General features: G+C 43.9%; 1 protein-coding gene across 1 annotated transcript; it reads right to left on the bottom strand.

Annotated features, from left to right (window-relative positions):
- Positions 1–7: 7 nt before the first annotated feature.
- Positions 8–3,544, bottom strand: gpr185b (G protein-coupled receptor 185 b). The gene is made up of 2 exons (XM_026353266.1): positions 3,434–3,544; positions 8–1,506 (listed from the first exon to the last, which is right to left on the bottom strand). Exon 2 carries the CDS (start codon positions 1,502–1,504, stop codon positions 434–436), a length of 1,071 nt encoding a protein of 356 aa, XP_026209051.1. The 5' UTR covers positions 1,505–1,506; positions 3,434–3,544; the 3' UTR covers positions 8–433.
- Positions 3,545–14,549: the final 11,005 nt, after the last annotated feature.

The raw sequence follows: 14,549 nt of genomic DNA, 5'->3' as shown, positions 1-14,549 counted from the left end.
TTTTGAAACACATACAGTGTTTAAGACTGTTTCACTCCTTCTGATTGCATAACCATGCAGTGCTGCCCAAGGTCAGGTCCTATGGAGATTTAGGTCATTTGTTCCTAAATCCCACCATCAACCACCATGAGGGTGCCTCCTTCATTCTTTTGCAGTTGGTTTCATGCCACCTCCATCACTGTCTCAAAGCCACAAACAGGACATGATCTTTGTTAGCGCTATCTTTTTGTTGATCATGCACTGTCCTCCTTTATCTGCCTGCCGGTGCCACCTGGCCAGTCGTGCCATCAGCCTACCAGCCCTGATATGAGGAGTAGAGGAAATTCCTTTCCTCAGCAATAACATTTACCTTTCTTGATCCCTTGTTTCCTCTCCCTCTTACAACCCTACCTTGGCGTCACACATCGTGCCAAACAGAGAGCAAACTTCCCTGCTACACATCACTGGAGGTCCTGGGTCTGAGGGAGAGGTTAGACGGGACGCACCCACAACATGCCATCCACAGGGACTTCTGGATATCCGGGTTTCGGAACGCATAGATGATAGGGTTGATCACAGAGCAGCAGGTGGCTGGGAGGACCGTGGCGTAGGTGTATATAACAGGGTAGCTAGAGTCAGCCACGATAGAGTACATGGCAAATGGCAGCCAACACGCCCCAAAGGCACACAGGATGGCCGACAATGTGGAGACACCTTTGGTGGTGGAGATGGCCACGAACTGGTGCTGCACTGCGATCTGCTGTGCATGGCGGAAGGCGATCTTGCAGATTTGAAGGTAGAGCTGCATCATCAAGGCGAAGACCAGGAGGAAGGTGACAGCGAGTGCCACAGCGTTGTTTTTGGTGACGGGTCGGCAGATGCTGCATGTGGATTCGTCTTTCAAGCAGTTCCAGCCAAGTGCCGGCAACAGGCCAAGTGTAAGGCATGACACCCAGATGAAGACCACCATCAGGTAGGTGAAGGTTACTGTCCGTTCAGTATGGTAGGTCAGAGCGTTATACAAAGACAGGTAACGGTCCACCGTGATGGCGAGAATGTTGAGGACAGATGCAGAGAAGGCTGAAATAAGCAGTCCAACGGACAACAGCGTCACAAACTCCACGGAGCTGTCAACTAAATAGGTGAAGACAAAGTTCAAGATGAGGCCCAGGCCAGCTAAGAGATCCGCCACTGCCAGTGATCCAATCAAGATAAACATCGGCGCACGCAGTGTCGGCGTGTAGAAGAGCACAGCAATCACCAGGGCGTTCTCACAGGAGATGAGCGTCCCTGTAACGCAAAGTGCAATATCCCAGGGGCTGACCTCCTGGACAGTGACAGCTGTGGACGCAGGGTGGAGGTCAGGGGTCAGAGTTCTCACCACAGGTTCAGAGGAGGAATTGGAGGGGTCCTCAGGTAGGCTCCAGGTGGTGGAGAAGTCGAAGGGATCGAGGGGGGAGGAGGAGTTGAGGCTGCTACCGCTGCTGCTGCTCATGGCTGCTGCTGCGGCCAAGGAGAGAATCATCGCTGGAGACACAAGAGAGAAAAAGGGAAGGAGGGAGGAAAAAGATGAGGAAGGTAGACGAGAGGGAAAGAATTGAGTGAAGAAGTAATGGAAGAATGAGTAATCATCAGGAATTGATCAGGTGTGTAGGTGTTGATGCAGTAAAGTTTGTAAGGGGGAAAGAAATGTGAGAGAAGATAGGGAGCATGATAAGAGGAAAAAAAAAAGAAAAAGCACGAGGGAAAGAGAAGAGAAGCATAAAATGGAGGTGGAAAAAAGGAAGTGAGGAGGGAAAGGGAAGGAAAAACGGAGTAGGTTGCAATCGATAACGTGTAAGAAAATACAGAAATGTTCAGACGAGGAGAATAATTAAATATGCACAACAGAAAGAGGCAGAGGATGTTGGGGGGGGTGGGGGGGATGAAAGGGGAGAAAGAGATAGCAAAAGAGAGATCAGTGGGTCGGTTTGAGTGAAAAGTGAAGAAGAGTTCAGGAAAGGGCAAAGACAGGTTGAAAAGGAGAGGTGTCGACCCAACAACAGACAGAAAAGAAACAGACGATAGAAAGAGGAAGTGCAAAAAGGAATGGAGATGAGTCAAAGCACGGGGGTGAAAAGGAGGAACAGGAAGGTGTTATCATCTATCCCCTGTAATAAAGGGGCAAGGAAACTTTTTTTCCATTCATTCACTTTCAAGCCACCAATTCATTCATTCACAAGCACACGCACGTCACCAGCAGCTCCCAGGCACCATGCTGACAGGTAATTAGCTGCAGCACAATAGCAGGTGCGAACACACACACACACACACACACACACACACACAAAGGGGTATAAATATTCCTGAAATTACAGTAACATCCCGTCCTTTTTCAATTCAAAGCAAGGAGCAGGCGGCCACACACTAAACAAACAACACAATTCAAACCAGCAGAGGTGGGATTTGCTGCAGTCCTACCCAGAAGATGCAGGACAGCGGCGAAGATGTTCAGTTTCTCCCGAGTCGAAACCATCATCAACAAATTCTATTTATAGACCATCTCTAAAAATGGTGCATGACGTCCTGGGGCACGGCGCGGTTGTAGCTGCTGTCCTATTCACCGGTGGCGTTTATGAGCGCGTACTCCCCCCCCCCCAAAACATGCATGCGTACGTGCATGCGTTGAGTGCGCGTCTGTGCGCCCGCGTTTGCGTTATCCGGGGCTGGTTGATCCACATATGCCGCTGCCGCACGCACACTGGCAATAAAAATAAGAAAGAGAGAGAGAGAGAGAGAGAGAGAGAGAGAGAAAGAAAGAAAACCGGCACCAGGCTAATTTTAGCTCAGCCAGCTCGAGCTGCCAGGACGCGCGCGCGCGTGTGCCAAAGAGGATGTGGAGCTCCATTCACAAAAAAAAAAAAAAAAAAAAAAATGTCTCCCCTCTCACACCTCCCACCTCAACCTCCCCACATACCCTTCCGTCACCCCCCGCCCCCTTATTATTATTTTTTTTTTTTTTCATCTCTCTCCTCCTCTGTCGCTCTCAGGCCCCCGCGCACGCACCAACACGCACAGGCGCACACTCCGTCAATGACTGCGAGCGGCCGGGGGAAGGTCACCAGCAGCACCGCCAGAAGCCCCGCAGCTGAGGTAACGGAGGGAAGGGGGTGGGGGGTGGGGGGGCGAACCCTCTCCCTGCAGCCCGGAGCACACCCGGGGTTTGTTTGTTTGTTTTGTCTTTTCTTAAACTACCAGGAACGACCGGTCACCAACTTTCCAATGTGTCGTCACACCGGACCGGGTTTCAGCCACAGGGAGAACCAAGCGCATCTCCATCACTTTCATCCAGCTGCAGCAGTGCAGTCCCTGAGCCAGCGAGAGAGGGAGGAGGGTGGGGGGGTTGGGGGGGGGGGGGGGTGTTAGGGAGACCACGCCACAGAGGCAAAAAAAAAAAGAAGAGAGAGCACATTACCAGCGTCTTGTCTTCGTCTTCCCCCCTTGCAGGAAACCGGGATGTCTCTGTCGTCCTTGGCGCTCCACTCGGGGTGGGGATGGATCTGAATGATTTCCTCTTGTCGGGGTTCCCCCCTCTTCTTCTCCCCTTTTCTCCCCAGTCAGCGGCGCGCGCTATATTCCTCGGTTGGCATGGTTATTAGCCCTCCGTCGGCAGCTCCGTCCTCGCGCTGCACATCCTCGGCCCCTCATTGGACGCGCATGTCATTCTCCTCGCCTGACGTCAGAAGTCTCCGCTCCTCCAGTCCCCGTCATCACGGTCGGTGTGTGAATCACGGAGAAGGAGACTTGAACTAATGAATTCACCTTCACTAGTACAGATGTTTAGGTGGATGTTTTCCTCGTATCATTATTATTATTATTATTATTGTAGTAGTAGTTGCGGTTTTGCTGTTGTTGCGCTCAGATGTGAGTATGTGGCACATGCAGCAGAGGGGACGGTCTGCCTGAGTCTGCATTTTGTGTGATCAGCAACCAATAAAAGCAGCTATCATCTCATGAAGCCATCTCTTTCTTTTTTTTCTTAACAAAAAAAGTTCAGTTCTGATTATAACTTCATCTGTGATGCAGCAGCACATTAGTTATTATGATGAAACCTATTAAGATCTTCAATGCTGATTAACAGTGATGCTCAAAATTTATGTTTTTGCATTCTTTAAGTGGTTATTTTGAAATTTTTGTTCATGAATCAGATTGAAACACGTCTTTTTATTTTACTATCTCATATACTGTACATACTAATATATATTTATTGCTAATAAAATTAAAAAACCAATGTCATGGGAAATGCGTGTAATTGTGAAAGTAAGAAGTACGTGACATGATAATGTCTTCTATGATATCATATTGGGGCATCAGTAGCTCAGTTGGTGAAGCAGTTTACAAACCCCAGGGTTAGTGGCTCAATTCCCAGTTCCTTCTGGCTACTTGTCGAGGTGTCCTTGGACGAGACCCCCAGACCCCGTAGTAGTGCCAATATGTTCTGCCTGGCAGCCGTCCAACCACAATGCCCCCTAGGGGATCAATACAGTATGTCATTATTAAATAAGGTTTGAAACATAAAAAAAACTCCACATCTTCCATCTTTTTCCAGTTGTATCATTCCTGTAGCTGTAGGGTATAGTATGAAATTAGTCAATGTTAAAAATGTCCCACATGTGTCTCTATACATGAAGAGCTGCTGTACTGTATAGAGCCAATGTGTAGCCTAAACACAAGATGGATGTTGAAATTATAATGATTTAATGACTGGGTTAAATAAGCAAGTGTGTGTATGTGCATTTGCTTTTACTAAATGATCCATAATTAACCCACGCAGATGTATGAGGGATAACCACCTTCTATGGAATCACTACTAAAAATATGACACTTCATTTACTGTTAAGCACCTGCACAAGGGTCTTGTTAGTGCCACTATGGGGCGACTGTGGCTTAGCAGGTAGAGTCAATGGCCCTCTAGTCAGAGTCTGTTTGATCCCTGCCTCCGACTACATCCTAATTTGCCCTGTGCTTTAAGGTTGAAATTGAAAAACATAGACTTAAACTAGAAAACTGACCATTTACTGATAAAATACAGCTTTTTACCAATAATGTTATGAACAATATGATACATTAAGTAGTGGGTTCAACAAAAGCCCCCACTAGGGGTCCCCAAAAGCTCTATGACCGGCCCTGTTAACCACTTGATGCTCTAATTGGATATTGTAATGACGCCCTCCTTGAGATGATGTTGCAGGTTTTTTTTTTTTCCTGCTAAATGGGTGCGTGACGCCTGCTGGCATAAAGCAAACCGCCTCCTCCCTCGCGTGAAAAGCGGCACACACTCATATTTCTCTCCCAGCTCGTTTACTCCCTCCCCAGCTCAAGCTCAATTACATCGTCACACCTTTAGTGCAGGAAACTCCCAAGCCAGCCCACGCACACTGCACTCTGCCAACCCCTCCCTCGCTACGTCTCACTTTCTTTTCTTTTCTCCCATTCGGCTCTTCACCGTCTCATCGTGTCTTTTCATCTATCTTGATTGGGATTATTCCAAGTCTGCCTGAAACCTCCATTGCTGATCCACTGAGCTTTAGCGACCACATCTCCTCTGTCTCCAGAAGATGCAGATTTGCCCTTTTCAACATCAGAGAGATCAGACCCTACCTTTCGGACTGTACAACACACCTCATTGTGCAGGCTGTTTTACTGACGGGTTTCCAGCAGGCACCATCAAACCCCTCCAGACATTTTTGATCAGCATCAGGTTCAAAGCTCTAACCCTTGCCTACAAAGTGGTCCACTCAACAACAATGGCCTCATCTCAAAAGATCCCAGGAAAAACAGTTCAGCCTAGTGGTTCCACAATAAACAACCCCTTGATATTCAACTGCCTCACTCTCAACTTTCACATCTTGCTAAAAACAGAACTCTTCCGAATCTTTCGTTGCAATTAAATATTTATCTGCTTAAAAAAGCCTTTAAAAAACAAAAACAAAAAAATGCACTTATACCAAACAGGTCTTTCTCGAGCACTTTACTCCCTCTCACTCACTCTCCTTGGCTTAGATATTTGCTTGCTTTGTACCTCAGTTGTAAGTCTGCCAAAAAAATAAATGTAAATGTAACTGTTATTCATTGTTAAGCCCACAAGCCAAAGGACAAATGGAATAGGAAAGAATCTTTTGGTTTCTTGTGATGCAAGCACACACACACACACACACACACACACACACACACACACACACACACACACACACACACACACACACACACTCCTATTCGCCTGACTTAAAGTGGCTTCTTGTCTTCCTTCTTTTGTGGACGCTGTTGTGTATGAATCACTCCACGTGATTAGAATACGAACAAAATGTGAGTGAGTGCGCGTGCATGTCATTGACGCCCTCTCCATGTCAACTTCATTCATCTTTCCAGCAAAGCACCATGGGTAATTGAAAGCTGTTACATCACCTTGCTGTTTTTGTATGCTTTGTAGCAGAAAGCTGGCCCGTCTCAGTCTGCTCCTGTCTTCCTTTCTCTCCCTTCTCTTCATCTGACTCAGTTTCTACTACACACACTCTCACTTTTCCCTCTTTTCTATAGTGACGACAAAACATGCCAAAGTCAAATGACCTCACTGGTACATCTACGCCATGTGGCACGGCTCTTGTCACAGTACCTTGTTCAACGTCTGTCCTGTGCTTTATAATTATTTTATGTTTAATTCAGACATGGATGATTAAACTTTTGTCTCATCCACACTACCCTCATGTATTTTTGTAGATGTGAAAAAAGAGTCTTTGTATAGAATAAACGTTGGTGTAAAATACAAGAAAATATGAGGGAGTGATGTTGCTGTAAAAGCAGGATAAGCAAGCTTGTGCTGGTTAAATCCCCGTACACACACCGACTGGGAACATCTCAGCAGTGGAAATGGATGACTAATACTACTCCCACCCCTTCACTCCCCCCTTCCTCTCCCTTAACATTCACATTCACACTCTCTCACAAAACAACCACTGGGTTTCCCTTGAGTAGGATTCTTAAAGGAAAATCCACCCATTAAGACTGGGTCTCGCATTGATCTTTACTGTTTCTGAGTGTGTGCACTCAAAAACTGTTTGGATAAATTCACAAAATGGGATTTCTCTCAGATTGGTTCTTGAGCAAGGCAGCTGAAAATGACCGGCCTACTTTGACTTCCTATTGTCAATTCTTATGTTAAGTCACTAGTATTATACCAAAGCTGGACAGAACCATCACAGGGACTTAAATTGGTTGAACTCAAACTCCAGATTAAAGGTACAATATGTAAAATGTGAGTTTGCAGCATCTAGTGGTGAGATTGGAGATTGCAATCTTCTGGGCCCCCATAACACCCCACCCCTTGTTTTCAAGCGTGAGGGAGCCTAAGGGATTTGTGAGGGGTGATGTGGTCTTCTACGATCGACTATGAGGTTGCTTTAGGTAACGAAATGTGCCAGTATCTTTCTAGAGCCAGTATTTGTTTTGTCCATTATGGACTGCTGCTGACACATGATGAAACAGGCAGTGGTTGGTATTTTCAGGTGATTACACACTAATGACAACATATTTATGGATACTATGTTCCATTTCTACTAATAGATCCCACTAAATGTTACACACAGCATCTCTGAAGAATCTCACCCTACTATTTTTCTCTACACACGATGACTCATGCCTCCATGTTCTGAAGTGTCAGTGATTGTCCTAAAGAGTGTATCGATGAATCATCACATCCCACTGTTATTTTAATGTGTTTTGCTATTTTCTAAAAAGAAAACAACATTTGAACAGATGGGATGATTAAATATGTTGTGGTGTAGCATGAAAGATAGTCATGTGGACAACATGGATGTCTTGGACTCAACCCGTGTCAACGTTTTTATTTAGCATTGTAATACAAAATAATAAATGAGGTAATACAACAAATGTGATGTGATGCAGGTCATTTCATAAAGTCTAATATTCCTTCTACTCCACAGCTACTTCAGGACTATCAGGCTCTTTAGCAGCTAAGTGCATTACTATGTTCCCCAGCTAGTCTCCAATCATTTTATCAGAGCTTGTTTGCTTATAACAGCTGTCTGTTGTTGAAGCAAAAGGCTTGATGTTGGCAGTGAGAGAGACTCAAAAGTGCATAGTGTAAGATCCAAAACAAACATGCATGAAAGAAGCTATAACTGCAATAATACAAAGTGTACAACTCAAAACTCCAAGTGTCAGTGTCTTACTTTCAAAGTCTAGACTTGCTGCATCACTGGTTTCATTTTGATGAAACTTGGAGCTGGGACACATATTTACACTGGTCTTGTCACCCCGATCGGTTCCTGCAATATTTCCAGAATACAATGTTTTTCTTTTTCCTTTAATGCCCTAAAGAGCTGTGTTTGAGATTGAATCACACACCGACTCACCAGTGGCGCTGTAGTTTCATTCCCAAGTGGAGACAAACGTGAAATATTCGGTGTGTGACTCTAGGATTAGGGAGAGGACACTGACTTTTCAGATCCCACCAAATCCCTGCAGCAGTGTCAGTATGTGTGATTGTGTAGTTAGCAGTGGCTCTAGGGAGCCATAATTTTGCTTTGATTAAAGGTCAAGAGGAAGGGGGGAGCAGAAAGAGAGCGAGAGAGCAAATTGATGGACTACAGAGTCTTTGGTTTATGGATTGTAAAACGTCCCTCCTCACTGTCAAAGTGAGACTTGAAACTGTGTAAAATGTTGTATAAAACAGGTTTTCTTCTTCAACATGGGCTCAGACTAAACACAAAACAAATGGGCAATACACCCTTGTCAAATGATGCTGTTTTGGCTGTCCTATAATTGCCCCCATCCCCCGCCCCTCACCTGTAATCCCAACATGTGCACAACCAATACTTTGTCCAGAATCTTCTGAATAAACGAAGCATTATACGTGAACAATAAACAATAATTTATGCTAGCAACCAATATAGTTAATTACTCTTGTGCAACTAGAGCTTTAAAGTGTCTTTCAGCTTATAGTTTTGGTTTTGCATCCAGTAAACTTTAGGCATTTATTTGTAGTCAAAATGGAAAGTAGCGTGTTGTCTATAGCTAGTTATTGTAACTCATTATGGACCCTGAAGTAGAGGATGCTGCCTGTCTAGTACCAAACAGCAAACAGACAAAGCTAACAAGTAGCAGGTAAACAAAAGATAAAAACTTTTTCAAGAAGTTGGTGGAGACAAAAACAAGGGGAAGGCGACCGAATATTGGACTGGCCTGGTGGCAATGAACAAAACTCCATTTAAATGAAAATTCAGCTCCCTTAATGGATAAAAATGCTGAAGCTAATGAGCACTTACTAGTCATTCAAATTATAAAATCATGTGCAAAACTAATTGACAAGTGCGAAATGAGTGACCGGCCCGGTGAAATGAGTCTAAGTGAGTACCTGTAAGTTCAACTCTCTACATCCAATAAGACATTATTCAGCTTATATGCTGTACTATGCTGAACTGTTGCTGTGGTTACCTCCACTTAGCTTATCTTTTGCACTGATGTAGATCAGTTAACAGTAACTAGAACATCTTTTGTGGTAAATAAGCATAAATAATAATAATAAGCATGAATTTGATTTGACTGACATCAAATATCTGTGTTCCTAAAAAACAAAACCCTTTCCAATCCACTCTGACATGTTTGTCTAATCCTTGTTTTAGTGAGTTGTTATCTGACTAAGAGTCCACCTGCATGAGTAGGAGTGAGCACATTTCATGTCACCATGGTGTGTTACTGCAGCAGAGTGGGCTTCAAATGAGTCTTAGTAATGATGATGACCGAAACTTTAACGCAAGATGTTTGCCTGTGGAGTTTCCTTGACAAATGCACTTCCTTGTTGTAAAAAACTTGCAAAGCCAACCTTTTTTAAAAAGTTTCAATCCTGCTTTGTTCTCCTATGGTATTCATCACTGCTCTAATACACTGCTCTCCTGACAGAGAGTATTCACTGTAAAATGCCGACCGTTCTACCTGCGCAGGGAATTTACCAACTTCTGCATCACAGCTGTTTACGTGCCCCCCGGAGCTAACACCAAAGAATCTCTAAGCGCTCTCTATCGCTCTATCAGTGACTTGCAGAATGCACATCCGAAAGGGAATATTCATTGTTGCTGGGGACTTTAATCAGGCCAACATGAAAACTGTCCTCCATGACTTCCATCAATATGTGGATTTTGCAACCAGGGGAGAAAACATACTGGACCTGGTCTACAGTAACATCAAGGGTGCATTTAAAGCAGTACCCCATCCTCACCTCGACTCCTCAGATCACCTCTCAATTATGCTTATTCCAGTATACAGGCCCCTGCTGATCAGGGGGAATTCAACTGTGAAGCAGGTGAGGGTATGACCTGAGGAAGCCACGGATGCACTGCAGGACTGTTTTAGAAGCACAGACTGGGACATGTTCAAAGCAGCAGCAACACACGGGCCAAGCATAAACCCTGGATGACCACAGAGGTGCGCAACATGCTGAAAGTCAATAACGCGGCTTTCAAATGTGGTAACATGGTAGCTCTGCGAACAGCCAGGGCCAACCTTAACCAGCAACCACAAACTACAAGGCAGCTCAGATGCTGTGTAAGGATGAGGTTGACTTCGTCAATTAACTAAATGTACACTTTTTGGTTTGAGGCACTTAACAGGACAACAAGAGGGAAAGCGGCTGTTTCAAGACAGTCACAAAAAAAAAAATCCTCGATGACCTCCCTAGAAGACTGTGCTTCGATTGACTTATAAAGGATATGGTCTCCACACTCCCCTCCACATTCAACCCGTGTACGTTTGCCTACCGCCCACATCGCTCCACAGAGGAAGGCCATTTTTCTGCGCTACACCTGAACCTTCAACACCTGGAGGGAAAGAACACCCATGTGATTCAACACCATCACCCTTCAACACATGGTAACTAAACTAGCACCCCTAGGTTTTAAAACCACCCTGTGCAACTGGCTTTTGGACTTCCTCTGCAACTTGACCCAGTCTGTGCAGATGGGGAAGAACACCTGCTCAGTAATCACCCTGAGCACTGGCTCCTCTCAGGGCTGCGTCCTGAACCAGGTCCACTGCCAACCTTATCATCAAATACGCTGGTGATTCTACAGCTATGACAACAGGGCCTACCGACAGGAAGAGGAGCAGCTGGTGGACTGGTGTGGGAGGAACAAGCGCTTCCTGAACGTCAACATGAGATCACACGAGATTGTTGTGGATTGCAGGATAAATTGTACAGGCCCGGATCTGAATCTAAATCGCCACCTACCAAAATAAAAATGTCAACACATAGAAGACACTGTAGATACAGTTGATGGTAATTTTGTTTTAAACATGCATCTATCTATTTTACTTTTGTTTTATGTACATATGGTGACATATGGCTCTTCTTTCACCATCTATTTTCATCTGTCCATTTATGCTTTAGTCACAACATTTGGAATCAGACCACGACTTCATTACACTTGTCCTCCAGTTCTGGATGCAGTTCAGGGGCCAAACTGACCTGATGCTGCCCAGCTGTTGTAACTCCTGTCTTAGTCGCTCAGTGAACAGATGGCCTCTCACCTCTGGACCCATCAGGGCTGCCTTCAACATTCCCTCTGTCGGGCAGGGGAACCCATCAGTCCATCAATCCAGGCATTTTTCTCTTTGTGCAGCAAGGTGCTCTCATGTGTACTGCTCACAGAATACAATGATGCTTGTTAAAGCATTTTCTATATTTCCGCATAAAAATGACTTAAAATGTTATCCAATTTTTGTAAAAGCCCTAAAGTTCAAGAAAGGGAAGCCTTTAAGATAAATAATCTTACTTGTTTGGATTTGGCAAAATTATGCAACATATTCTGTATGTATGTGTGAGATAACAATGAGGTGTTGGTTGAGTATAAGCACAAAATAAAAATGGTTAGGTTAAGCCAAAATGTCATCATTTGGCCTAAAAAACAGCTTCCTTAGACATAACATCAAATATAAAATGTTGTTGTGGAAACAATAACAACAGCCAGTTGTTTCACATTTGAGGCTCCTGTGAAAAAGTTTTTTTTTTGCTCTTATTTTTATTACCCAGTCAGATTACTCTGTATGACTAACAAAGGCCTTTCTGCATGTAATTGTTAATAACACTGAAGTTTCTTGCATATTCTCTGTTTTTATTTTGGTTCTTGTCACTCACAAGAATTTCTGCAAGAAATCTGAAAACCCCTACAAAATAAAAATCTGGACTATATTGTTTGTTTTATATGATTGATGCTGACAGAATCCACAGCACAGATTTTATCCCAGATCTGCATCACTGTCATACTGTAAATAGTCCTTGATCACATCATGCATGAACAATTCACACCAGAGGGCCGTCACCATAAATACACACACAAACAACATGGTCAGAAAGCCAGAAGGATCTGTGTCCCTGAATAATGGAGCTCACATAAAGACCAATACCAAAATGTATGTTTACAGGCACTAGTACACACATTTACTGTACACTCAGCACCTGTAGCCTAAAGGTACTACTTTTCCAGTCAATTCACAGAGAGAAAAGATTGAACGTGTTGTGAGTGATGTGTATGAAAAGGGGGTTTCCTGCTGAGGGCTGCAGTGGTGTTTTGTCACCATCTGGGAGGCAGGAAAGAACCCTACGATGTTTGCGATTGTGCGTGAAACATGGGAAACAAGATTGTGCTCGTGAGAACAATATTGCTGTCAAGGCAGAGAGTAAAGAAAAGATGATGAGAAATATGCACAGAAAAGAATAAGGTGTGACAGCGGCAGACATAAAAACAGATAAAGGAAGGATGAAGTAGACATTATACAATAATACCTCTCTGAAGACACTATACAGTCAAAGACCTAGAAATAAAAGCAGAGACAAAGCTTTGTGAAATAGTTAATACAATTTGTTTTTTTGTTTGTTTTCTGGCCATTTGATGAATTTAGATCCAATTTTCTTTTGATTGGAGTTCACAAACTCCTGTGTCCCCAGTAGTGTTGTTCGCTGGCAAATGGACTTACCTTTGATCTGAAAGGCTTCATCATCAGGTGGGTAAAACCAGCCTGTTTCACGACGATCTACTCTTAGCTCACCTAATACTAACTTTTAGCCCTTACAGCTGGATAGTACCTGGGTTCAAGTCGGCTGGTTGGGTGCCTTTCTGTGTGGAGCTTGCCTGTTCACTCATCATGGAGGATAATTCTATATGAGTTTATGACGTGAATGAATTGAACCATTGTTGATAGGAAAAGAATCATTAATGCAGGGTTAAATGTCATTATTGGTAGTGACAGGCTACTCAGCCTACCTGGTAATGCTTGTAATCAGGAATGTTTCACTTACTTCCTTTTCGTTGTGACTGGACTCTTACCATTTCTAACACATGAGGTGAGCTTGAATTTGAGTTGGAGGACTTGTATTCAGAGAGGGAACCAAATTGACATAGGGAAAGTTTGTGTGTGTGTGTGTGTGTGTGTCTGTGCATGTGTGTGTCTTTGTGTGAGTGAAACAGTGATGCAATCAGACAGGCTGTTGTCACTGTGAGCAGCTGTGGGTTAGGACCCCATTGAGACACGCCACCATTATCTGACACACACACACACACACACACACACACACTCACACACACACACACACACAGTCACACACACCCGTCAGTCCGTATTACTGTTAACATGGGCGACTTGAGAGCTACACTGGGGTGCCAGATAAAAATAGTGCAGTCTTCTTATTCATAGAATGAACAGCTTTGATGCTGATAGAAGAAGGCAGTGTGTGTATGCACCGGTCTGTGCGTTTCCTCAAAATCCAAATTAGACTTTGACTAACTTAAATGTGTGTCTCTTGGGGTCTGCAGCCCAGCTCTAACAAGTTCTGGATGTTCTGACACAAACACTGAAAAACTTAAAAAGGCGAAAACATGTACTGGATTGTACTCACATGTCTGACATTCAACATGTGTCCACCCACTTTTTAATTGAATAGTATTGGTAATTATTACAGGGTTTTTTTTAATTGCAATCGGTAAATAACTAACTTTTATAAAGATGCATTTGAGCTGTTCAGTTCATCTCACCTCCAAAACCGTTTCTCACCTACAAAACACATCATACATGTTTTAAAAGAGGCTCATTCCTCCACAACACTGGCAACAAGTCTCACTCAGGAACCAAACACTGACACTCTGACAACAGTTTTCAGCTGTAGACTGCGCTCAGCTTTGCTTGTCAGTATTTTGGATGTTATTTTCCATAGGTTTCAATGTGGCTGCAGCAGAAATGAGTGTTTTGTCTTCTCTCTCCTGTAGGTGTGCTTCCTTCTCTCTCTGTACCTTTCTGCAGGTATCCCCGGCCTTGGAGCTGAATGTTTCATTTTGCAGTTGCTGGCACTACCAACCTGGACAGTGTTTTTGCTTCTTCTTCTTCTTCATATTTCCTTTTTATGTTGCCTTGATTTTCTATTATACAGTTATTTTCTGTAAGGTCTTAAGCCTCAAACTGTTAAGTGCCTTGAGATGACTTTTGTTGTGGTTTTGTATTATGGAAATTCACTGAATTGTATTTAA

Source organism: Anabas testudineus, chromosome 18 (genome assembly GCF_900324465.2).
Source record: "Anabas testudineus chromosome 18, fAnaTes1.2, whole genome shotgun sequence".
Classification (NCBI taxonomy): domain Eukaryota; kingdom Metazoa; phylum Chordata; class Actinopteri; order Anabantiformes; family Anabantidae; genus Anabas; species Anabas testudineus.
The sequence above is the reverse complement of the archived record's forward strand: the minus strand, read 5'-3'. Positions and strand labels throughout refer to the sequence as shown.

Bases quoted from the DNA above. Each gene is read 5' to 3' on its own strand.
- gpr185b (XM_026353266.1), bottom strand. From the start codon at position 1,504: ATGATTCTCTCCTTGGCCGCAGCAGCAGCCATGAGCAGCAGCAGCGGT.